The sequence below is a fragment of the Aquarana catesbeiana genome, linkage group LG08 (genome assembly GCF_042186555.1).
Source record: "Aquarana catesbeiana isolate 2022-GZ linkage group LG08, ASM4218655v1, whole genome shotgun sequence".
NCBI lineage: Eukaryota > Metazoa > Chordata > Amphibia > Anura > Ranidae > Aquarana > Aquarana catesbeiana.
Genome location: NC_133331.1, coordinates 163,882,595 through 163,909,474, shown reverse-complemented (window position 1 = coordinate 163,909,474; position 26,880 = coordinate 163,882,595). Strand labels below are relative to the sequence as shown.

Sequence of the window (26,880 nt, the reverse complement as noted above, 5' to 3'; positions counted from 1 at the left end):
GGCGGAGGAATGTAAACGTCAATTATGCATGGCAAGTTATTAATCCAAGCATAGAAAAAAAAGTATCTACCATAATCTAACACCACCTTTTTGCAAATACAGTGCAGGTTCCTATGTATTAAAAAGCCTCATACTTAACCTGTAATCTTTACCCTTTAGCCTTCCAAGAAACCAGAGACCTCCATACAGGAAATTGCCCTGCTTTAGTAGAAATCAATGAATTTTACGGTCTGGCCAATTAAAAAAATGAATTGACCACACTGTCTCCTTAAGACTGTGTTCACACTGAGGCGCTGCATCGCTAAAAATAGCGCCTGCATAGCACCTGTAAAGAGCCTCTCTTCTCACTCCAGTGTGAAAGCCCGAGGGCTTTCACACTGGAGTGGTGCGCACACAGGACAGTAAAAAAAAGTCCTGCAAGCAGCATCTTTGCAGCACTGTAGGAGCGCCCCTGCCCATTGAAATTATTGGGCAAACGCCGACGCTTTGACGGCTGTTTTAACCCTCTTCCGGCTGCTAGCGGGGGTTAAAAGCGCACAGCTAGCGACCGAATAGCGCCGCTAAAAATAACGGTGCTTTACCGCCGACGCCTCCAACGCCCCAGTGTGAAAGCAGCCTTAGAGTACAACTGTACCTGTCCTTGACTCTCTCTAGAATGGATTCTACTCTCTCTTTTACCCCATCCCCTTGACACTCTTCTGTGCCCCTCTATCCCCCCCCCCTCTACTCTTGTCTGTCACCTTACACAAGCACACATTTCTACAACTTTGCACCCCTCTGTTTTTAGGCTTTCCTATTCCTATCCCTCTTGGCCAGTATTAGACTCGCACAACTGCTTTCCTTTTGATAGATTTTTGTATATTAACCAGCCCACCTTGTTGTATGTATGTATGTATGTGTGTGTGTGTGTGTGTGTGTGTGTTAATATATAATAAGAACACTGCCATGCCTTCTCTCTACAACACATAGTTGGCAAAATGTAAAACCTCGTTCCCATCCCTTTTTTTTTATTTTCTCTTCCCCCATATCAAAAATGTATAAGACATATAGAGGCACTGTCTCTAATTACTCTAACTTGAGCGCTTCTTGGATCCTTGTCAAATGTGGTAACACATGCTGATTTGTTAACCTCACACTATATTTTGTATGCTCTGTGTGTCTTGTTATTAAAATAAAAAGGCACCATAGCCTAGCATTTCTGAATTGTCAGTCATGTTGCAGTGTGTTTGTGTATATGAATAAACTATAAGCTGATGCAGTGCTGTGGGACCTAGGTGCACCTGCAGTCTATGTTAAATTTAACTGATTAATTATATGCGTTACATTTCTGCCTCACAAGGTTAAATAAAAATACTTGGATGCAACTTCAAATTATGTCAGTGGTTTTGGAATGGGATGTCAGACATGCTCATATAGGTGTCAAGTATCCGCAGAGTTTTTTGGCCATCTAGAGATTTTACAGTGTGTGGAGTTCTTCTTTAAATTTAAGTGTCCTTAGATACTGTGGTTTCTAGGTGAGCCAATCTCCCACTGATAAAGTCATCTACTTTAAGTGGAAATAGAAATGAACATGATTTTTCACAGTTTTATTTAACCACGTCCCGCCCGCCCTATAGCGGATTGACGTCCGGGAAGTGGTTCCGTTATCCTGACTGGACGTCATATGACGTCCAGCAGGATAACATGCCGCCGCGTGCCCGCGGCGGAGGCTCTTTACCACGTGATCAGCCGTGTCCAATCATGGCTGATCACGCTGTCAATGGGAAGAGCCGTTGATCGGCTTTTCCTCACTCGCGTCTGACAGACGCAAGTAGAGGAGAGCCGATCGGCGGTTCTCCTGACAGGGGGGGTCTGCGCTGATTGTTTATCAGCGCAGCCCCCCTCAGATCACCACTAGGACCACCAGGGAAAGGGCAACATGTGGATGGCCAGGTATGTACCCCATGGCCATCCACATGTGCTCAATGTGCGCTTCCTGTGCCAATCAGTGCCCACAAATGGGCACTGATTGGCACCATTATGTTCCAGATCTGCCCAGCAATGCCCCCAATATATTTAATCGGTGCCACCTGTCATTGCCCATCGGTGCCCACCAGTGCCACACATCGGTGCCACCCATAAGTACCCATCGGTAGTACCCATCAGTGCCACCCATATGTACCCATCGGTGCCGCCTATGAGTGCCCATCGGTGCCGCATATCAGTGCCGCCTATCAGTGCCACCTCATTGGTGCCACCTCATCGGTGCCCATCAGTGCCGCCATATCAGTGCCCGTCAGTGCAGCCATATCAGTGCCCGTCAGTGCAGCCATATCAGTGCCCGTCATTGAAGGAGAAAACTTACTTATTTACAAAAAATTTTAACAGAAACAAAGAAAAACTTGTTTTTTTTCGAAATTTTCGGTCTTTTTTTTATTTGTTGCACAAAAAATAAAAAACGCAGAGGTGATCAAATACCACCAAAAGAAAGCTCTATTTGTGGGAACAAAATGATAAAAAATTTGTTTGGGTACAGTGTAGCATGACCGCGCAATTGTCATTCAAATTGCGAAAGAGCTGAAAGCTGAAAATTGGCCTGGGCGGGAAGGTATCTAAGTGCCTGGTATTGAAGTGGTTAATTGGCAGCTATATTGTATTAGTTTTCTATAGTGTATTTTATATACTCTTTTGTTAAGTACTAAATGTGTTTTTGAAGGATTGAAATCCTTGGAATTGTTGTAATTCAGACTTCCATCCTAAAGCCATTATATATATAGACTTATCTTAAAGCTTTGGTAAAAGAATCACTATAAATTAATTAGAAGATATATATATATATAGGAGTGGCAACCTGATGAAAGGTGAATGAGAAGTGATCCAACATTGTAATTAAACCCAGTGATAAAAGGGAAAGCACTGTGGTGCTGTGTGAAGCACATTATGTTAAAGAAGTGAATTGACTATTGAAGAAATCATTGTTAGAAAATTCCATTTAACTCTGTTTTTGATCTGATTGTGTTAGAATAAAAAGGTGGAAAAGAAGCTTGTTAACGAAAAAAATTAATGGGATAACTTAAGGCATTTACATAATACTGAAAGTACATATTTTTAGCTTCCTCTGAGCATTGAATCTCTAAGACTGCTGACCCCGCTGAAAGAGTAGTCTGCTTTGTGAATCATACGTTTTGGGCCTTCCCACTTATGTAAGTTATGTGCATATAAGCGTAATGTGTTGAGAGGAATAGATACAGTGGATAGAAAAAGTCTACAGACCCCTGTTAAATTGTCAGGTTTCTGTGATGTAAAAAAATGGGGCAAAGATAAATCATTTCAGAACTTTTTCCACCAATAATGTGACCTATAAACTGTACAACTCAATTGAAAAACAAACTGAAATCTATAAGGGGAGGAAAGCAAAAATACAAAACTAAAATAATTTGGTTGCATAAGTGTGCACACCCTCTTATAACTGGGGCTGTAGCTGTGTTCAGAATTAAGCAATCACATTCAAACTCATGTTAAATAGGAGTCAGTACACACCTGCCATCATCTAATGTGCCTCTGATTATCCCCCCAAAAAAAGTTCAGCTGTTCTAGTAGGCCTTTTCTAACATTTTCGTAGTTGCATCCTACAGCAAAAGCCATGGTCCGCAGAGAGCTTCCAAAGCATTAGAGGGATCTCATTGTTAAAAGGTATCATTCAGGAGAACGGTACAAAAGAATTTCCAAGGCATTAGATATAACTATGGAACACAGTGAAGGCAGTCATCAAGTGGAGAAAATGTCACAACATTGACATTACCAAGAACTGGAGATCCCTCCAAAATTGAGAAGAAAACTGGTCAGGGAGGCTGCCAAGAGGCCTACAGTAACATTAATTGAGCTTCAGCAATATCTTGCATGTACTGGCTGTGTAGTACACGTGACAACAATCTCCCGTATTCTTCATATGTCTGGGCTATGGGGTGGAGTGGCAAGACGGGAGGCTTTTCTTATGAAAGAAAACCTCCAAGCCCGGCAAAATTTTGAAAAAACACCTCTGAAGTCTCCCAAAAGCATGTGGGAAAATGTGTTATGGACCAAACCAATGTTGAACTTTTTGGCCATAATTCAAAAAGATATGTTTGGCGCAAAAACACTGACCATCACCAAAAGAACACCATACCCACAGTGAAGCATGGTGGTGGCAGCATCATGCTTTGGGGCTTTTTTTCTTCAGCTGGAACAGCAGGGGCCTTAGTCAAGGTAGAGGGAATTATGAACCGTTCCAAATACCAGTCAATATTCGCACAAAACCTTCAGGCTTCTGCTAGAAAGCTGAACATAAAGTGGAACTTCATCTTTCAGCATGACAACGACCCAAAGCATACATCTAAATCAACAAAGGAATGGCTTCACCAGAAGAAGATTAAAGTTTTGGAATGGCCCAGACCTGAATATGATTGAAAATCTGTTGGTGATCTGAAGAGGGCTGTGCACAGGCGATGCCCTTGCAATCTTACATATTTGGAGTGTGTTTGCAAAGAGTGGGCAAATACAACCCCTGGCAAAAATGATGGACTCACCAGTCCCTGAGGATGTTCCTTCAGTTGTTTATTGTTGTAGAAAAAAAGCAGATCACAGACATGGCCAAAAACTAAAGGCATTTCAAATGGCAACTTTCTGGCTTAAGAAACACTAAAAGAAATCAAGAAAAATAATTGTGGTGGCCAGTAACGGTTAGATTTATAGAACAAGCACAGGGAATAAATTATGAAATCACTCAACTCTGAGGAAAAAAATATGGAGTCATGAAAAACAAACGAACAAAATAACACTCCAACACATCACTAGTACTTTGTTGCACCACCTCTGGCTTTTATAACTGCAGTCTCTGAGGCATTGACTTAATGAGTGATAAACAGTACTCTTCATCAATCTGGCTCCAGCCTTCTCTGATTGTTGTTGCCAAATCATCTTTGCAGGTTGGAGCCTTGTCATGGACCATTTTCTTTAACTTCCACCACAGATTTTCAATTGGATTGAGATCTGGACTGTTTGCAGGCCATGACATTGACCTTGTGTCTTTCTTCAAGGAATTTTTTCACAGTTTTTGCTCTATGGCAAGATGCATTATCATCTTGATAAATGATTTCATCATCCCCAAACATCCTTTCAATAGATGGGATAAGAAAAGTGTCCAAAATTTCAATGTAAACCTGTGCATTTATTGAAGATTTAATGACAGCCATCTCCCCAGTGCCTTTACCTGACATGCAGCCCCATATCATAATTGACTGTGGAAATTTGCATGTTTTCTTCAGACAGTCGTCTGCATAAATCTCATTGGAACAGCACCAAACAAAAGTACCAGCATCATCACCTTGCCCAATGCAGATTCGAGATTAATCACTGAATATGACTTTCATCCAATCATCCACAGTCCACGATTGCCTTTCCTTAGCCCATTGTAACCTTGTTTTTTTTTGTGTTTAGGTGTTAGAGATGCCTTTCTTTTAGCTTTTCTGTATGTAAATCCCATTTCCTTTAGGCGGTTTCTTACAGTTCGGTCACAGATGTTGACTCCAGTTTCCTCCCATTTGTTCCTCATTTGTTTGTTGTACATTTTCTGTTTTCAAGGCATATTGCTTTAAATTTTCTGTCTTGACACTTTGATGTCTTCCTTGGTCTACCAGTATGCTTGCCTTTAACCATCTTCCCATGTTTGTATTTGGTCCATATTTTAGACACAGCCGACTGTGAACAACCAACATCTTGTGCAACACTGCGTGATGATTTACCCTCTTTAAGGAGTTTGATAATCCTCTCCTTTTTTTCAATTGACATCTCTGGTGTTGGAGCCATGCTTCATGTCAGTCCACTTATTGCAACAGCTCTCCAAGGTGTGATCACTCCTTTTTACCTACATACTAACAAGCAGATTTAATCTGATGCAGGTGTTAGTGTTTGTAATGAAAATTTACAGGGTGATTCCATAATTTTTTCCTCAGAATTGAGTGAGTCCATAATTTATTACCTGTGCTTGTTCTATAAATCTGTTACTGGCCACCACAATTATTTTTCTTGATTTCTTTTAGTGTTTCTTAAAGCCAGAAAGTTGCCATTTGAAATGCCTTTAGTTTTTGGCCATGTCTGTGATCTGCTTTTTTTCTACAACAATAAACAACTGAAGGAACATCCTCAGGGACCGGTGATTCCATCATTTTGCCAGGGGTTGTATTGCAAGTCAAGATGTGCCAGGCTGATACTCGTACCCAAAAAGACTGAGTGCTGTAATAAAATCAAAAGGTGCTTCAACAAAGTATTAGTTTTAGGGTGTGCACACTTATGCAACCATCTTGATTTAGTTTTTTAGTTTTACTTCCCTCCACCTAAAAGATTTCAGTTTGTTGTTCAACTGAGTTGTACAGTTTATAGGTCACATTAAAGGTGGAAAAAGTTCTGAAGTTATTGATCTTTGTCTCATTTTTTTTACATCACAGAAACCTGACATTTTAACAGGGGTGTGTAGACTTTTTATATCCACTGTAGGTTGTGCACAGTGATGGCCTTCTGAGTAGGTCTAAACATTTGGACTTGGTACTTCTCTGTACCACATGAGGATAGTTTGAAGGCCTGCATTAGTCAGTAGAATTTCTCCATCAAGGATCAAGAAATTGGTTTATTGTTACAATGTATGCCATGTATGTACTCCACAAGGATTATAGCAACCCTTCTAAAAAACTTTTGTGCATTGTGAGTTAGAAAGGAGAAATGTATTGGAATTAACTAAGGTTGCACCTATACCGAGCATTTGCACTTGAACTTGTACTCGTGCAAATGCTCCGATGCTTGACCCGATACCCGGACAATCGGGGATGATCGGTGCGGTGGTGGGGGGAGTTGCAATCGCTGATCTCCCTGTATGGATTTCATTAAAGCAACTGACATCCTCCCCCGTTCCCCCCCCTCCACATTGTCCTCTGTCTCCCCCCCTCCGCGTCGTCGTCTGTCTCCCCCCCTCCGCGTCGTCGTCTGTCTCCCCCCCTCCGCGTCGTCGTCTGTCTCCCCCCCTCCGCGTCGTCGTCTGTCTCCCCCCCTCCGCGTCGTCGTCTGTCTCCCCCCCTCCGCGTCGTCGTCTGTCTCCCCCCCCTCCGCGTCGTCGTCTGTCTCCCCCCCCTCCGCGTCGTCGTCTGTCTCCCCCCCCTCCGCGTCGTCGTCTGTCTCCCCCCCTCCGCGTCGTCGTCTGTCTCCCCCCCTCCGCGTCGTCGTCTGTCTCCCCCCCTCCGCGTCGTCGTCTGTCTCCCCCCCCTCCGCGTCGTCGTCTGTCTCCCCCCCCCCCTCCGCGTCGTCGTCTGTCTCCCCCCCTCCAATCCAATGTCCTGGATATGTTAAATACAATATTAAATACAGTGATATTAATAACAATGTATCTTCTTATGATAGTTCAAATATATATCCAGTGATTTGATAATGTCCAAATAAAAGATGAAAACTTCCTGAATCTTCACAGATCCTCAAAAAAAATGTGCCTAATATGAATTCACCACAGTGCTCCCCCCTATAGAAATGTGCTCACCTTAAAGAATGTGACCACACAATTCAGTTTGGTCAAAATTAACTTTAGTCACTCTGGACTAACAGGTTGTTTTCCTCCTTAGTGCTCTGTCAATCTTCTTCCATAATGGCTCGATATATGTGAAAAGAGATCCATATAGTGCTTTTATTATATGCTTTAAAACATATGATTTATTAAAACTTTTGTACATAAAACTGACATTTATTGGATGCTCCAGTGCACCAACTGTATACAGCATATATCAAATGACTCCAATACTGCAGTAAATTCGTGCCTTTCCTTGGATGATACAAAGCGTCTTGTCACACAAATCTGCCCCTTCCCTACGCATTACGTCACAGCGTCACATTACTCACCAGGGGGATTGCTATAGTAAGGCAAGACGCTATCTCCTTTTAATATACTACTTCCATGCCACCCCATTGATTTTAGTTCATACAGGTGTGCTGTGTTGATACTGGCACCTGCCGCACACATAGAGCGTATCAGTGCTGTGTCTGTGTCTGATGGAAAACTATCAATTCATCTGAAATCTATATGTGTATGTTGACATAAATCAAATCATCGCTTCAATATTGGTGCCGTGGATTAACATATTGTAATCATCTTTACCATTACTTTGCAGTATTTAGGTGTGTACAAAAAATATCAATAAAATTTAAAAGTATAACATTGAAAATCCATATGAATTGCATAAATATGAATAACATAAATGAATACGCTCAAATAGCAGCCCAAAACCGGTTCCCTTTATATATCTATACATATTTAAGCAAAGACATTAAATGAGATGCGTGAACCTCCTATTCATTCCCTCAATCTATTTATCTCTTATTACTCAAAAAACAGTAAAAAAAAAGTCACTTTTTTTTGTTTAACACCTTTTGGCGCCATTACAGACAGCTCATGGATCCACCATGATTCTCCTTTGGTTTAGTTATAATTTAACTTCAGCAATTTCATCAAGTAGGGGGTCCCCATATTTAATTTTTTTTTAAAGTGTGGCTAAGCGTGCCTTTCACAGATGTATCATGTTATGCAGCTCTACTAGTTCAGTATTTTGCAGGAGTAAAATCTTGAAGTGAAATGTGATTAGGTAAGATAAAAAATGCTTTGCTTGATGTATTCTGTGGCAAAGTGTGTGACTGTGCGTTCCAGCCTCCTGATTGCCCTTAGTATATGTAAATTTGGTACTGAAGATTCCTGTTGTGTCTATGAGCACACAGTGTGCTGACAGATATGATATGAGCAAATCCCTTAGCCATCAGTAGTCTATAGACAGAGAATATTGCTTCCTGTGGTTTCTTATTACACCACTGCATTCAGGCAGAACACATTCACATGTGCCATAGTTTTGTTCGTAAAGTGATCACAAAACACTGGTTGCGTTTTTTTGTTTTTCTGCATGCTGTGCACTTGACTACGTTTTTTTTTTTTTTTTTTTTTTTTTTAATCGTTTGAACAGCTAAAATAGTACAATGTTCTTTAACAATATTCCTGACGATATGTGCTTTGTTTATGAAACAAAATCTTTCTTATTCAGAGAACCATATCTTCATTAGATGGCTTCAGTGAAGCAGATGTTGCCTAGTTTTTTATTCTCCATGTGATTTTTGCAGATAAGCAGTTATAGGCAATAATGGCAAAACACCAATCTACTTCAGGCTATACACTTATAGATTTTCTTTCAAAGATTTTCATTTTAAGAACCTTGTTTGATTTTCTAATCATCAGTGAGGTCAAATCAACGTTCCTTTTCAACCACAGAGATGAGAAAATTTGAAGGAGCAGGATGAAATTTTTTTCTCGAAATGAATATTCAGACCGTGTATGTGGTTTTTGGTCTGCAACTACATTCATTTAAAATCGAAAATGTGAAAAGCAAGTGATATTTTCAAACATTAGCCCATTTATTGAATGTACAAAGAATTTTCTTACAAATGTTCCTATGAATATTTTCATTTGAAACTCTACTAGTGTATGGCCAGCATTTGGAACATTAGCACTGGCTTCTCAAGGGGTGGAAAGACATGGGCCTGGTTTGATGAATTCTTCCATCTTAAGATGTCCTTGGAGACTATTTCCTGTCTTATTCAAAGCAAAACTGCAGGCAAAAATAAGCGTTAAATGAATATCCCATCAAAAGATTTAATAACAGATAATTGACTAATGATCCCCGGACTATCCCTGACTAGGTTCCCTCCTGGTTAAGGTGGACCAGAGTGCAGAGTCCTTTCCCCTTCCCCCTCCTCCCTCCTTTTCTTCTTGTCCTTTTTTTGTTCTCTATCTCGATTTGGTGATTAAGGGATTTGGACTGTGTAATTCCGCAGTTGTGGAGGAGGGAGTGTCCTCTCCTATTTAGTTGAGGGGATTTGAAGGACATACTCTGAACCCCTTTAAATTGCATTAATGCCATAATGTAGAAGAACATACTGAGACTTTTAGGTTTTACAGTCCATTTTGCAGTCTATTTGTAAATTAGAACATTAGACTGTGGTTAACTGAGCATCAATTGTACAGATTGTGGTTACATGCCTCTGATATATGTGAGGACAGTAGTCTCAGGGGGCATGGCCCTTTGCCAGTGCAGATTGTTGTAATATGTCCTTCACTTTGTACTAATACAGTTACAATGTGACTTTCTGCCTTTCTACTATATGCAATCCATATTGTGGATGTTGTATACTCTTCCAAACCAATGCTGGAACCTCCTTTATTTTTGTTTATGGATATATTCTATTAATAAAAATATTAAAACCGAAAAAAAAGATGCAATAATAAACCAGCGGTTTCTGCAGTTGGACATTCAGCTTTAATCCAAAGATTTCACCCACCACTTTTTTTTTGTTCTTTGCTGTTAGATGCTGGCCAGCGGGCTAAGGGCATTTATCAACCCACTACCTCTGGGCTTGTGTCATCCCAGCCTCTGATTGGATGGTGAAAAAGATCTCTTTCATTATTGGGATGCTTCTTGTCAGCATATGAACTGATTGGCTCCTTTTACTGCTTCTCACACTCCAGCCCCCTGTAGGGACTGAAAAAAAGCTAATGCCAGTTCAAATGCAGTTGCTTGCATTTCAAGAATACATTTAATGATGTATTAAGGATTATAGAGCTACATTCGTTGGTCCTTTATGTCTGCCTAGAGTACAGCTTTGACACAATTCCTTCACCACTTACAGCGTCATAAATAACAGTGTCAGGTACCTCACTTACAAACATGGCTGAAACTGTTATCAGGGTGACTTAGTTTTAAGAAACAACCTAGCTAGAAACAGGGTGATAAAACACCTTAAATGTATACGTCATTGTTATGTGTAAAATTTGGCACTTTGTACAACTTAGGGTGCATTTACACAAACGATTATGGCCTACAGTGGGTTCCTGTGGCAAAAATCGATGGATTCTTGTGGCGGGAATCACATGTATGTAAACAGCTGTGGCCAAGAAATGTGCAAATGATTGAGAGGCTGACAGCAGCAGCATTGTGATGGTAACAGAGATGCCCATCTACCAACCCCTTTCATAAAATACCTGGAAAATATGTAAATCCTCCCAGGTAGACGGGTAATGCTATAGTAACGATGAGCCTTCCGTTTGGATGTATGGCCTAGGTGAATAAATGGTGTCTAAAATGATAGCATGCTGTTAGAATCTTTTTTGTATTTACATGAATATAAAATATAATGCTGCTTTGTTATCCTGAAGTAAGATTTAAAATAGTTTTGTGTATGGTATACACTAATTACAGAGTAGTGTTTTTGTGACAGTTGGCCTTGGTCTCAGTCCTTCCGGTTTCAATTTTAAGGTAAATAGACTACAGCCAGTCCTATTTTAGCCTGTGACATGAGGAAGAGTGCTGGGAATAAGGTTAAAAGTTCATGTCTTTCTGATGTATACTTGTGCCGTATCTTGTTATATATCCGTTTTCTCTTAATCTTCAGCACCCTTTTACTAGAGTAATCGTCCTCAGTCAGTCTGAACTTTCTTTGTACATGATACTCTTATTTGTGTTTAAAAATGTACTCACTTTTGTGAGATACTGTATCAGTGCCTGAGGTCAGGAACTGAAGTGGATGAGAAGGCCTGGCTCACAGTCTCCGCAATAATTCTTTGGGATAAATTAGAGCGGAGACTAGGAACCAGGCCTTCTTGTCCAACATCAGTGTGACCTCGTATATAAAAAGATTGAGTAGGCTATAAGGGTACCTCATCCTGTGTAGATTGTTTTAGAAATTAGGACTGATATGATGGACTTTAACTGTACCAGTAAGGGACATTTAAACAAATGAATAGTTAATGTCTTTATTACAAAAAAGAATTTAAAATTATTTTTACACATATAAAAGCATATGAAAATTGATCAAGTAACAATATTCTCAAGATCTCTGTTTATACAAACGTCAGAAGGTCGACGCGTTTCACAGCTTTGCTTCTTTAGGATCTTATATTTTGACTTAAAACAGAGATCCTATTCAAGGATAAGAGAAAATGCATTAATATTATTTACATTTGGATTATATATAGGCACAGTAGAATTATTTTCAAAAAATATTTATAATCCAAAAGGATTAAAAAATGGCATATATGGGGACTCGCATCTAAGGGAGACCCGTTAAGAATGACGTACCAGGTGTCAAAGGAAGGACGATGCAACGATCAGTATCTTTAGACAAAAGATTATTATCCATTAGTTGGTATAATTAAAAATAATGATTATATTGTGAAAGGTGCCAATGAGCATAGAATTAATTTAGGTAAGACCTAGGTCAGTAAACTGACCATAATCATAGAATACTTACAAAAATAATAAAATCCTAGTTGGAAGAGGAAGGATGTTGGCCTCAGCCAGATACCAAATCACAGAAGAACCTGCTAATATTCCAGCAGCCATTCCCTAAATAAATCCAATATATGATTATTGTTTCACATATCGGGATAGGGTTAAAATTCCTACTCTAACCGAAAACAAAAATCAACGACAAAGACAGAACCAAAACAAAAGCAGTGTATATATATATATATATATATATATATATATATATATATATATATATATATATATATATATATATATATACCTTTGTACTGTATGAATGTTAATTATTGATGCTGTTGATGCATAAAGTTGCTCACAGACTTGAAAAGGAAAAGTAGCTGGTATTGCCTATAAGAGCTTTTATTTACCTTTTAATACATATATTTACTAGTACTAGTGAACATAGAAGAGTCACTAAAAATAGGGTATACAGCAAGGAATAGCCACTTACCATCCAACTGGTGGCCATTGGACAAGTATATCCTGCTGGGACTATTGTCTAACCAATATATCCTGTCTTGTCTTATATCCAGATTCTGCATCCACAGATCTATAAAGTATATAATTGCGTATCCAGTGGGCTACAATAGCTCCGATGATAAGCATAACTATGTATCCATTAATAAGACTCCCATTAGGACTTACCTATAACATCCATCCACAAAGAATGACACCATTCACTAGACCTGAGAACGCAAGACTGAATTTATACCAGTTTTTGGTGCCGTTTTTGGCATTCTAATTAGTACTGGGTTCAGGTGACACAGTGGGAGGGTGCTAGCAGGTGAAAGGCGGCTGGAAACAAAGCCAGCACAATAATTCACGTATATTCTTCTGCGCATGCGCCGAGCCTTAGTGCGGCCAAAAACTAAATCGGAAGCATGCGCATTAGAGCCGGCGCAGAGATCACAGTATTGACAAACAAGACTTCAGAGCCTCCCAAACGGATGAGGAGAAGCAAACATCAGGCATCAAGCCATAGCCCCCTATTCCTCCGCACATCAAAGCACACCAACCCACCCCATAAATAGGGGCCAGCCACCGATCATTACCAACACAGTATCATTCAACTTCATCCTACACCTGACAAATGTGGGGGTCCCCGGACTCCTTCCACATCAAACCCACCACCATGGCAGGTCAAGGCGACTGAAAAACAGACCCCTTCTCCCCAGAATGTAACCATGCCAGGGGTCCCACATATTCAGGGACTGGTTGTTATTCGCACATCCCAGGATCAGCCAATATGTCATCTATAGCTATTAAGATAAATAGAATCATATCTATTTTATGAATGACAAAATAATTATTTATTAATAATTGAATAATGCAGTATTGACATCTATAGCTCTACCGTAATCTCCAAATCCAAGCATAAACAACAACTTTGTATAGAATAATTTTGTACATCAATTATTATAGTTCATGATCAAATGTTTTCATACATAAGACATATAAAGGTAGATACAGGTATACACATCAAATCAGATTAGGGTTACATGATTCATAATCTAGAGAGTACAGGAGTTTAAAAAAAATGAACCACAACCCAGGCAACGCGCCTGGGATTAGCCTAAAAAGGTCTGTAGCTCATGGACTCATTAAGGCCTGGCGGACGAGTGGCATTTAATTTAAAAATTCACCTGGTCTTGGGTTGAAGTAATTTTTGCAAAAAAAGAAAAACAGGAAAGGCGCCTCTTAGTAAAACTGTATTTTTAATAATAAAATTCCATTAAAAGCACTCACATTTAACACTTAGTCCGGCGTGGGAAGCCTCAGTACAGGTATACAAGATTGCGTCCTACTATGTCACATAGTCACACTCCTCTCCTACTGCCGGCCGGTCTGTGTGGCGCGGACTTCCAGGATTCAGTGAAAATCCAGAACGAGGCTTGGAGGGCTGGGATGCTGGAACGCAAATCCAAGTGTATGTGCTGTACTGCCGTGACGCCTTAACGGCAGTACAGCACATACACTTGGATTTGCGTTCCAGCGTCCCAGCCCTCCAATCGACTGCTCGGCGGATGTCCAAGCCTCGTACTGGATTTTCACTGAATCCCGGAAGTCCGCGCCACACAAACCGGCCGGCAGTAGGAGAGGAGTGTGACTATGTGACATAGGAGGACGCAATCTTGTATACCTGTACTGAGGCTTCCCACGTCAGACTAACTAAGTGTTAAATGTGAGTGCTTTTAATGGAATGTTATTATTAAAAATACAGTTTTACTAAGAGGCGCCTTTCCTGTTTTTCTTTTTTTGCATATCTGGAGCGGCTTCACCTCCCTTCAAAAGGCTGCCCTGTACATAGACTGTATGTATCTCACTAAGAGCGGTTTGCTCTAAAGGACATTTTGCTGATAGCATTGATATATTATGAACAATGGAACTTGCGCTGCTTGTCTTTTCTTTCTTGAAGTAATTTTTGATCTGTTACCTCCTTTAGGATCCTCAGGGTCCCTTTCGAGGTCATCAGTGTAACCTCACAAATGTGCTTCTAGAAGAATGGTCAAGCATTCCCATAGACACACTCCTAAACCTTGTGGACGGCCTTCCCAGAAGAGTTGAAGCTGTTATAGCTGCAAAGGGTGGGCCAACTCGATATTGAACCCTACGGACTGTGTGTGTGTACATACAGTATGTATGTATATTAAAAAACATTTTTTAGACCGACCTGAAGCTCACTGGGTTCTCACATGTACACAAAGTTTCACCATCATTGTATAATGTAATGTTTACAGTATTCCACTGTCTCCATACCAAATACGTGCTGCAAATATTGGATTTACAGGGTCTCGCTGACTTTAAATTTTAACTCTAGGCAAAACACTTTTTAGATTATGTGTAAAATTATAACCTCTATCAGGTTTTTACTGCTGCCTCTGTCACTTTGGGGAGATTTAGTTCCTCTCCTGGCAACATCGGTCACTGGGATAAGGAAGTGAGGGGAAATCTAAACAGGGACTCTTAACCGAATTTATCAAAGATGTATTGCATATGTTCAGGTTTCCACAGTTCTGTCCAGGTAACTACTGTTTTTCGAACAGAGACAGAAAATAATAGGGGCAATCCCCCCAATGATAACTCATACTGCATTAAAATAAAAAACTAAAGTTCTAACCCCTTACTATGCAAAAAAGATTATTGGCTGAAGATCCACAGTAACTGAGATGATTCTTGTGTTGTGCTTTTATTTTGCTTTAAGCAAGTTTTGCAACCCTCATAGACTTGTATGGCAAAGCAAACCCCACTTAAAGTGAAAAAAAGCCCATCAACACAGGCCTTTATTCAGTCCCAGTGCAACTTTATAGTAGCTGAGCAATTATAAATGAAGGTACAACCTCCATATTAACCCTGCCTCATTGCAGTGCATTGCTGTGGGACAGAATTGATGTCCCTTATTGTGTTGTCAGTATTCCAATAGTAGTAGGTATACATATACACATGTAGCTGATACTTTTACTTTGTAATAAAGAATGTTCTATCACTTGGACTTCAGCAAGTATTATACAAAATGTGTGGATGCATGTATATGGATTGAAAGCACACTTCCTGCACCCATTAACACCTACATACCTTCTCTTGACTTTCGTAAAAATACAAGAGTCCATTTTTTTACAGTTGTCTCCTCGCACAATTACGTCCTATAGCTGAGCTCCCACTGATGTTTACATTTTCCTGCATGTTAGTGGGCAGGTAGTTCAAACAAAGCAGCATCTCAATATTTTGGTTGTGAGATGAGGACTTCAAGGTTTGGAATATTGGTGATGTACTACTAGTAAGAACAAAGGGAGCCCACAAAGTAAAAAAAGGAAAAAAAAAAATCGAAAATTGTCCAGTTCAGCAGGGACCGGCCAAGGTTCGATCCATCTATGGCCGTTCCTGGTCGAACTAAGTCAATCTAACGATCGAGGTCTGTTAAACAGGACTATTGCAAAGATGTTCTCAATTAGCTGGCTGCATCCACTGATCATTTTCTGACAGCTGAGAAGTCCAGCTGTCAGAATTCAATGTCCCGGCGGGAGGATTCTTTTCATCCACCTAGCATGTGTGAATGGGGAAATCCATTTGTTAAATTTATTCAAAAACCAACATCAACTGACTAGCACTTTAGCTTGGCCACCACATCCCTTGAGTTTGATGGCCTGCCACTGTAACGGGCTGACTCATGTAAAAAGCGTGTAATGCCAGGTGCATGGGGGAGTGAGCCAAACTGTTGACTTGCTAGCAGAAGGCCGTATCTGTGAATACATGCAAAAGTGTGCCTGTTCCAGAAACTGGTAAAGTTGGGGATATTACCTACAATGCTAAAAGTAGAAAGTGTGGAAGGATAGGACCCACTTCTGCTAGTTTTTTCAATTGATTTTTTTTTTTGTGTGTTATCGGGTTCTTTTTATGGAGGCATCAGGATCTATTAGACCATCATATACAGATTGGGTACGTAAAGTCTCTGATCTGCATCTGAGCTGGAAAGGGTAAGAACATAGAAGTAATCTGTGCCAGGAGTCCTCCTTATGTTGTGACAGATTGTGCGCTCCGTGTCTGATAATGTCGGCTGTCTGTCCATGATTGAGAGTTTGTGATCTTTACCTAAGGGGCCACCTTACTGCTAACATAGATACTGGCAAGATATAGAGAAAAGACCAACAGTGTGCCAGGGTGGGATCACACTGGATTGGAGACAGGATAAGTGGCACTTAGAATAGTGATTGTTTTTGCATAATAGAGAGCACCTTTGAATGCCTGCCCATTAACTCCTGATATGCCTATAGAATTTTCAGTATACATTATCTGTAGGTTCCGTTGACCATGTCATTGACACAGATTACCCTGTCCTTGTTCCTATTCAGCTCCTTAATGCAAAGCAGTGGTAATTTTGTAGACTAAAACCTTTTCGTTGACTAAATTTAATACTATTTTAGTATACTAAAATATGACTAAAACTAAAATGGCATTTTAGTCAAGAGTATGACTAAAACCTAATTGAATTTTGATGCCAAAATTAACATTGGTCTGTAGTGCATGCTCAAACCTTAATACCATAAATAACATATTTGTTTTTTCACTCCAGCAGTATAGAATGAATTTGGAAATGGTAGAGAAATGCTTAAATAATACATTACAATTTAACTACACCCATTCGATTGACTACAATGAGTTTTAGTCAATGAGTTTTAGAATTTTAGTTAAGACTAAGGCCCCTTTCACACGATCAGACCATTAAGGTCCGCCTGTCAGTTTTGACGGCGGACCTGAACAGGCGCTTCATGTTAGCCTATGGAGCGACGGATGTCAGCGGAGACATGTCTGCTGACATCCGACCCGCTAAAAGCAGACGGATGGCCCTATGTCCAGGTCTGTCGCTATCGGATCGGGTGAGATCTGATGAAAACGGACATGCTGTCCGTTTTCATCCGATCCCTCCATAGGCGGCAACGGCGCCTGACAAGCCCCTCCCCGCTCAGTGAGCAGAGAGGCACCTGTCATCCGCCGGCTCAGCGGAGATCAACGGAGAGATCTCCCGCTGAGCTGGCGGACTCCGTGGAAGCGGAGTCCGCCTCGTGTGAAAGGGGCCTTAAATTAAATTGAAATTTGCTACCGAAAATTAATACTGATGTAAAGTTCCTACTGGAGATTGCAGGAGGTACTGTAGAGATACAGTAATATTTAACACCTGCAGAGCGATGGAACCTCAAAACTAGAAAAAGATCAGAACTGTTACATAATGATTTGGAAGTATTGTTTCTTTATGTAACATCAGAATTCTCCTGTGCGTGCAGAAAGTACAAAATAATGTTATGCACAGTCTGTAACTCTCCAGTGGTTATGTCACCATTAAGCCAGTCTGTTTCTTCTCAGCCGTTGTACAGTTCTTTGGACTGCATAATGGATCTTGAGAGTGCAAGTGTTTTACTGTGGGTTTTCAGACATACACCAGCGAGGACCCCACGGAGCTCGCTGAAAAACCATTTTCATGCTACAGTTAGAGAAAGCTGGAGAGAGCTTCAGCAGAATGTGAAAATGAAGTCTGTAATCAAGAGCATAAGAGGGAAGGTAATGGTTGTTTGTTTGATCGATGCCTCTTCACACCTTCGGTATACAGATTTCCAGCTACTTTCTCTCTCTCTCCTAGACTTGTTGCTAAGAGTAAGTAAACATATATCTGTATACCCACTTAGGAGCTTATATAGAAGTCTAGGGTGACATTTGTTTTCATGGCTTTTTATAGTGTGAGAATGTTTTGTTTTCATTATTTAGCTCAAATCCTGGAATCATGACTACTACGCACTGGATGTAATTTATAGATTCATTATCTGATCAAATAATTTAAACGATTCCATTCTAAATGTAGCTGTTTTCTCATTTATTGTTATTAGATAAATGTTATATAGGTGAAATAAAAAGAATAAACAGATAGATGATCCTATGATGGCATATGCCTAATACATGTATGCAGCTTCACTGAAACTCTGGAATTCTGTCTGCATTCCAACATTTAGCAAAGTGTTCCCATTACAGAAGGTACCATGTCTTCCATGTGATTCTTATAGCAAATGGTCTAGTAGGCGATGGGTTGGAGATCTGTAGGGGATGCACAAGTAGAGCAGAACGCAGTCTTCCCATCTCGCCTCTGAAATATTCAGCAGGGCACAACGGAGAGGTCATGAAATATTCAAAGGTTCTAGCTCTAATGTCATGTTAATGTCAAGAAAAGACTGCTTTACATCAAGTGAATGTGAATCCTAACCAGAAAATTGTACCATGCTCTAAAATCCCACAGCACCTGCAGCACCTTTTCTTGCATACTGTCTCTTATCTCCCTGCAAGACACATTCATAATAGATGTGTGTTTATACAGCCAAGTACTGTGCTTAGGAGAATTAACCTAGATGGCAATCCCTGTGTGTGCCTGTTACAGATCAGCATCTTCATGACGCATCTCTCAAACTATGGCAATGACCGCCTGGGGCTGTACACGTTTGAAAGCTTGGTGAAGTTTGTGCAGTGCTGGACCAACCTCAGACTACAGACTCTGCCACCTGTCCAATTGGCTAAAAAGTATTTTGAGATCTTCCCCCAAGAGAAGAACCCACTGTGGCAGGTAGGTGCAAATAATTCTTTATATAACACTCCCACGGCCTTGAGAGCAAAACATTCAGGTGTGTCGTGATTACATAAGATTTTGTATCTGTTGCATTTTACTTACTGCTAGCCAACATGTGTCAAACACAAGGCCCACAGGCCGAATCTGGCCCTCTAGGCCATTTCATGTGGCCCTCACACCCAGGAGGAGGGGATGGAAGTAAGATGTAAAAAGCCTGTGAAAGAGCTGATTCTTGCACATTGTGTATAGCAAACCCCTAAACTCTGCCCGTAGTGCATCCCTAAACTCTGCGCTTTGTACATAGCACATCACAGAACTCGGCACGTAATGCACTCCAGGTATTTATTGCCCCTTTAAGATCCTCCCACTGTTGCAATTTGGCCACACATTGTTCAATATGGTTTGGCGGGGGGTGTGGTTAAGTTCCTGCACCTATTCGCTGAGCAAAAAAGCCCTGCATAAATATACATAGTCTTGCAGATACAACTGGCCCTTTGAGGACAACTATAATGCTGATGCGGCCCACAATGAAATAGAGTTGGACACCCCTGCGCTAGCCAGAAGCGCTTCATTCTGTGTGCCACTCTGTATGGCTGTGTCCATGTATTTATTGATTTTTCTAATGCATTATAGAAGGAATTAAAAGATAAAAAATGAATAGTTTCGATTCAAAAGCTTTAAAGCGGAGTTCTGCCTGGGGGAAAAAAAATTAAGTCAGCAGCTACAAATACTGTAGCTGCTGATTTTTAATATAAGAACACTTACCTGTCCAGGGAGCCCGCGATGTCGGCATCCGAAGCCAACCCGTCCCTCGGCTCCAGGTGCAGGTGCCGGCATCCTTACTAAGGGAAACAGGAAGTGAAGCCTTGCGGCTTCACAGCCTGCTTCCTACTGCGCATGCTTGAGTCGCGCTGCGTGTGCTGAATGGTCCCTGCTGTCTTCTGGGACCTGTGTGTCTCCCAGAAGGCAGCGGGGGGGAGGGGCCGAACATTTGGTAGTTCGCCGCACAGAGTTATTTTAGAGAATCACAACGCAGTCCTCCTCCAACTAACCCAAGATTGACTCCATCTACAGGAATCTAAGGGTGCAAAATCTTGACAGGAAAAATTACTTTAAATAATGGATTGCTCTTTTACTATATTTAGTTATGTATTAAGCTATTCAAATGTGTCCCCATTAAGATTATAGGTCTACGCGTAGGCCTACCTCTGGTATATGAAGTGACCATTTTAAAAACGTTGCTCACAAAGTGTTTTTTCTAATACAAATCCCACCAGGTCTCATCCAGGGACATAGATTGAGAAGGACCAATGCTGAAAAACAATAACAAAAAATAAATATACAGTTGTGCTCATAAGTTTACATACTCTGGTAGATTTTTTTCAGAGAATAGGAATGATAACACAAAAACTTTTCTTTCACTCATGGTTAGTGTTTGGCTGAAGCCACTTATTATCAATCAACTGTGTTTACTCTTTTTAAATCATAATGGCAACATAAACTACCCAAATGACCCTGATCAAAAGTTTACATACCCCAGTTCTTAATACCGTGGATTGCCCCCTTTAACATCATTGATAGCTTGTAGTCTTTTGTGGTATTTGTGGATGAGGCTCTTTATCTTCTTAGATGGTAACGCTGCCCATTCCTCTTGGCAAAAAGCCTCCAGTTCCTGTAAATTCTTTGGCTGTCTTGCATGAACTGCACGTTTGAGATCTCCCCAGAGTGGCTCAATGATATTGAGGTCAGGAGACTGAGAATGGCCACTCCAGAACCTTCACTTTATTCTGCTGTAGCCAATGACAGGTCGACTTGGCCTTGTGTTTTGGATCATTGTTATGTTGAAATGTCCAAGTACGCCCCAATGCGCAGTTTCCTGGCTGATGAAGGCAAATGTTCCTCCAGTAATTTTGATAACATACTGCATTTATTTTGCCAACAATTTTGACCAAATTTCCTGTGCCTTTTGTAGCTCACACATCCCTAAAACATCAGCGATTCACCTCCGTACCTTTCATCATGGGCCTTGTTAACTCTCCAAATGTAGCGATTATGGTTGTGGAAAAAAGCTAAATTTTCAAGTACTCTCAAGTACTCCAAATTACTTTGTGCCAGAAGGTTGGAAGCGTGTCTCTATGCTGTTTGGCGTATTGTAAGCTGGATACTTTGCGCCATTTGCGTAGTAATGGCTTTCTTCTGGCGACTCGACCATGCAGCCCATCTTTCTTCAAGTGCCTCCTTAATGTGCATCTTGAAACAGCCAAATCACATTTTTTCAGGGTCCTGTATTTCACCTGAAGTTATTTGTGGGTTTTTCTGTGCATCCCGAGCAATTTTCCTGGCAGTTTTGCCTGAAATTTCAGTTGGTCTACCTGACCGTGGTTTGGTTTCAGCAGAACCCCTCATTTTCCACTTCTTGATTAGTTTGAACGCTGCTGATTGGCATTCTCAATTCCTTGGATATCTTTTTATATCCCTTTCCTGTTTTATACAGTTCAACTACCTTTTCCCACAGATCCTTTGAATATTCACTTGCTTTCCCCATAACTCAGAGTCCAGAAATGTCAGTGCAGCACTGGATGAAAGATGCAAGGGTCTGTCAGGAGTCCAGAAACTCATTGACCTTTTATACACACACACACACACACAATAATTACAAGCAAACAGATCACAGGTGAGGATGGTTACCTTTTAATAGTCATTCAAACCCCTTTGTGTCAACTTGTGTGCATGTTATCAGGCCAAAATCACCAGGGTATGTATAATTTTGATCAGGGTAATTTGGATAAGTTTCTGTTGCCATTAGGATTTAAAAAGCGTAAACACAGTTAATTGATAATAAATGGCTTCATCCAAACACTAACCATGAGTGAAAGAAATGTTTTTGTGGTGTTCATATTTTCTGAAAAATGGCTAAGAAATCATAAATTCTGCCAGTGTGTGTGTGTGTGTGTGTGTGTGTATATATGTGTGTGTGTGTGTATATATATATATATATATATATATATATATATATATATATATATATATATATATATATATATATATATTCTCCATCCCTTTAACTTGGTTATAACTATCTTAATAAGCCTACAGCCGACCCGCAGGCCACTCTCTACTTAACATCACCAACAAACATTTCCACTACTGTCCAAGGGGCCTTATGGTATTCGAGGGTTTTTTTTATAGAGCCCGTTGAATCCTAATTGATGTAATAATGCTTCTCCCAACATAAATATCATACAAGTGTGGAGCACTGGCAACAGTTCCCTCAATCCCTGTCAGAAGAGTAAACAAATAAAGGCACCCATATCATCTGACTCCTGCATGTGTCATTGTGCACAAGGCACCAGTGCAGTGATTACCCTCCAGGTGAGAATTCCAATGTGCCTCTGGGGAAGACATACTTGGGCATGTTAATCTGAGCAAGAGAACACTCCATTTGAGGCATATTCTAAATGATCATCAACCATAAGAATTCTCAAGACCCAGATTTACCATTGTTAATACAGGCAACCCCTCAATTTAGTGTAATGTGTCCAGATTTATGCTGCCTAGAATGTTTTTGATTTTTTTTTTTCCCCCTCCATATAGAACCCTTGTGATGACAAGAGACATAAGGACATCTGGTCTAAGGAAAAGACGTGTGATAGGCTCCCTAAATTCCTTGTTGTCGGACCCCAAAAGACAGGTACATCTGGTGATGATTTCCATAAAATGTACCAGGGTGACTGGAGGTGACTGACCTCTCCTCACTGCCATATATTTGGGTTATTCCAACAGGTACAACTGCACTATACACGTTCCTCACCATGCACCCTGCTGTCACCAGCAACTTCCAGAGCCCGGTTACCTTTGAAGAGATCCAGTTTTTTAATGGACAGAACTACCACAAGGGCATTGATTGGTAATTATTCTTGCTGTATACATATACTGTGTTTTGGGGAAAAGTAGTATGCATTTTTTTAAGAGTTTCTCCTATTCCCTTAGGTACATGGATTTCTTTCCTATACCTTCCAATGCCAGCACAGATTTCATGTTTGAAAAAAGTGCCAATTATTTTGACACAGAAGTGGTACCAAAACGGGCAGCAGCTCTTTTACCCAGAGCCAAAATTATTGCCATTCTGATCAGTCCTGTTGATCGTGCTTATTCCTGGTACCAGGTAAGTGACTACTGAAAGCCATAATTCTCATTCCCAATAGCACAGAAGTCTCATTATGTTAAACCACATAATTAGCAAGGCTTACAGGTGTCATTACTCAGACATTCTAGACCAACTAAACATTCATTAATGGACAATACAAAATAGGGTGTAGACAAAGTGAATTTTTAACACATCTGACCTGATTTACAATACCCAAATAAACAACATTTCTCCAATTTCCTCCAGTCCTATTAGAGCTGTATTGGCATTATCATATTCCCTTTTCCCTTTTCTTTTCAATAAAGAAGTGATGGGTAAACATAGGGTTCTCTGCATAGTTTATATCGTATTACTTCTGCAGTTAAACCCGTATTAAACACAAAATTGTGGTGACTACATCAGTTTCCTTTTCTTAGGCCTTTTCTCCTTTGTTTTCACCTGGTGATTTGGCCAGTAACACATCACCTTTATTAGACTGCCCCTCTCTGGATGAATGAACTTGGGGCACAGCAGCATTGTCAGTCTGAGGGGCGTGTTAGATGTACAACCCCAATTCCAAAAAAAAAAAAAAGTGTGCCGTGTAAAAGCTAAAGAAAAACAGAATGCAATGATTTGCAAATCTCATAAACCCATATTTTACCTACAATAGAAAGTAGAAAACCATCAAAAATATACCATTTTAGGAAAAAAATAAAGTGATTTTGAAATTGATGTCAGCAACATGTCAAGTTGGGACAGGGCCGTGTTTACCAGGGTGCAGAATTACCTCTTCTTTTAACAACGCTCTGTAAACGTCAGGGAACTGAGGAGACCAGTTGCCGGTGTTTTGGAAGAGGAATGTTCCATTCTACTCCAAAGATTTTCAGTTGGTGAAGGGTCTGGACTGCAGGCAGACCAGCTAAGCACCTGGACTCTTCTACTACGAACCCATGCTGTTATTAACAGCTCATTTCCTTTTGTGCATGCTCCCAGACACTTCATTGAAGGCATGTGCTTTGTTGAAATGATGATTAGGGCAGCCTGCTTTTGGATCAGTCAGATATGAGAAACAAGATATCAGTCACTGATCATTTTTGTCATAAGGGTGTGCTTAGTCTTTAGTTGTACCACTGTGTGTTTGCAGCTGAGCACTAAGACTTTGAGGCTCCAGGATTACATTCCACCAGTGTATTCATTACAGAGGTCAGGTTGACTTTCATGGATTTGTAACTGATGCCCCGACACTGTCATACGATTATTTACATACATATCAGAGTAGATTTAACAGGTGACAACATATCTGCAGAATGTAGATAGTAGCTGGAACACAAGAACATGCAGAACAAAAAAAACATGCAGATAAAGCCAAGGTTGGGTTCAGTAAAAATGCTTAGAAGTGTTAGGCCACAGTGTAAATATGTGGAGGCAATACAAGTGTGCTTTACATAGTCACACAAACTTCCTCAGTCCAAAGCAAAAAACTAACACTGAAACACAGGATTTCCCTAGGTAAATTCCGGCATGAAAGTGTCATGTAGGTACAATAAATGGGTTTTCAGTCATAACTTTATAACCACAAAACTGATGGTATAAGACATAAAAGAAAATGGGTCAACACTAGAGAAGACCTCCAAAGCTGTATAAGAAATAATGAGAGGTGCTGAATAATAGAAATTCGGTCTGATTTTGATAAAGTGTTCACTTCAAACATCCAATCTTTTCCAGTAACCTTTCGGTAGCTCACTTCAAACTTTAGTATATCAGACCCATTATGTGCAAAATTCTGCTAGTTACATTTTGCCCACCTTACACTGCTTAGCAAAGCTTTTGGTAGCTATTGATGAGTCCTAATAATGAAGGAAGTCTATCAAACCTTCATGATCACATGATGGCTAACTGGTTTCTCAGTTGTATTAACTGATTGGGGGTGGGAGGAATGGGGTAGATTGCATAACTATGGGGTAAGAATGTTCTCTACACCTTCATAGTTATTACACAAGAGTTGGAGTATTATAGGATTTTGTTATAATCTAATCAATGAACAAATAAGAGGGCAAATGATTACTAATGCACAGTGACATCTTCTCTTATCCTCTATGTGCTTCCTGTGGTTTAGTGTCCATGTGTTTAATGCATTTAATAGAATCGTCCTTAAAGGTTAATAGTTTAGTGGCGTTGCGGGTGTTGGAATGCTCTCATTTTAATACATGCTGTCATGATTAGCCTGGATGAGCAGAGTTTGTGGCCACAGTTAAAAAGCTAATTATTGCCGAATAAACAAGATCAGAAACCTGAAATAGTCTACAGAGGTTTCAGTATTGATTTAACTATTCGTGGTCACTTCTGCTAAAATTTGTATTGTGTGCCAGAATTTTTTTTTTTCTATGTGTAATACTTTAAAATCTCAGGACTCCCTGACTGTCCATGTTTTTACATTGTGAGCTCTCCAATGTCTGTGCAGAAGTTCTTGGCCACATTTTGCCAGTTCTCCCTTTTGAATACACTGCTTCATAAGTGTGTTAAGGCATCTATCCAAGAACGGACAGATTATTGTCCACACTGTACTGCTATGTGCAAACTACAAAGGGGGATGTGGGAAGGGCTGGGGATACTGGGTAACCAATAGGTAAGAGAGAATTCCAATGACAGGCAGTTGTAGGTATTGGTAAGTGAACTCGAATTTAGATTTTGTTTCCTCTTGTAAATATTGAATGCAAATTTTTACGAATAAATACACTTAAAGCGGAGTTCCACCCAAAAATGGAACTTCCGCTTTAAGTGCTGGTGACCCCCTGACATGCCACATTTGGAATGTCATTTTTTTCGTGGAGGGGAGCGGGTACCTTATTTTTATGGGCACCCAATTCCCACTTCCTCCGCAGCGCCGAAAGGAAGTTCACCTCTCCCCCCTTCCCTCCCTGCAATCTTCTGGGACACGTCCCAGAAGATTGCCCGACCATTCGCAGCGTGGCTCGCCTGGCTGTGAAGCCAATGCCGGGCGCACAAAGTTAAAATGTCAGGACTCCGGAGAGGAGGGGCTTCGTGAGCCCACATCGCTGGACCGTGGGACAGGTGAGTGTCTGATTATTAAAAGTCAGCCGCTACACTTTTTGTAGCGGCTGACTTTTAAATGGGTGGAACCCCGCTTTAAATTAATTTTAGTGAGCACAAAAACAATAAAATACCCATTTTTTTAGTACAATATAAAATGTTGTTGCTTCAAGTATACATACCAAACATGTCAAGAATTAAAATTGAGCGTGCCTGTGAAATGGCAACAAGCTACAGTAGCTAAA

At 40.4% G+C, this 26,880-nt stretch overlaps 1 protein-coding gene across 7 annotated transcripts in view; it reads left to right on the top strand.

Moving 5' to 3' along the window:
- NDST2 (N-deacetylase and N-sulfotransferase 2) overlaps window positions 1-26,880 on the top strand; it is a 255,524-nt gene that overhangs the window by 214,214 nt on the left and 14,430 nt on the right. For all 7 annotated transcript variants that reach the window (XM_073596665.1, XM_073596666.1, XM_073596664.1 and 4 more), the window contains 4 exons: window positions 19,273-19,455; window positions 23,053-23,149; window positions 23,242-23,365; window positions 23,449-23,623. In XM_073596665.1, the coding sequence (XP_073452766.1) occupies window positions 19,273-19,455; window positions 23,053-23,149; window positions 23,242-23,365; window positions 23,449-23,623 (579 nt within the window). The remainder of the gene's footprint in view (window positions 1-19,272; window positions 19,456-23,052; window positions 23,150-23,241; window positions 23,366-23,448; window positions 23,624-26,880) is intronic.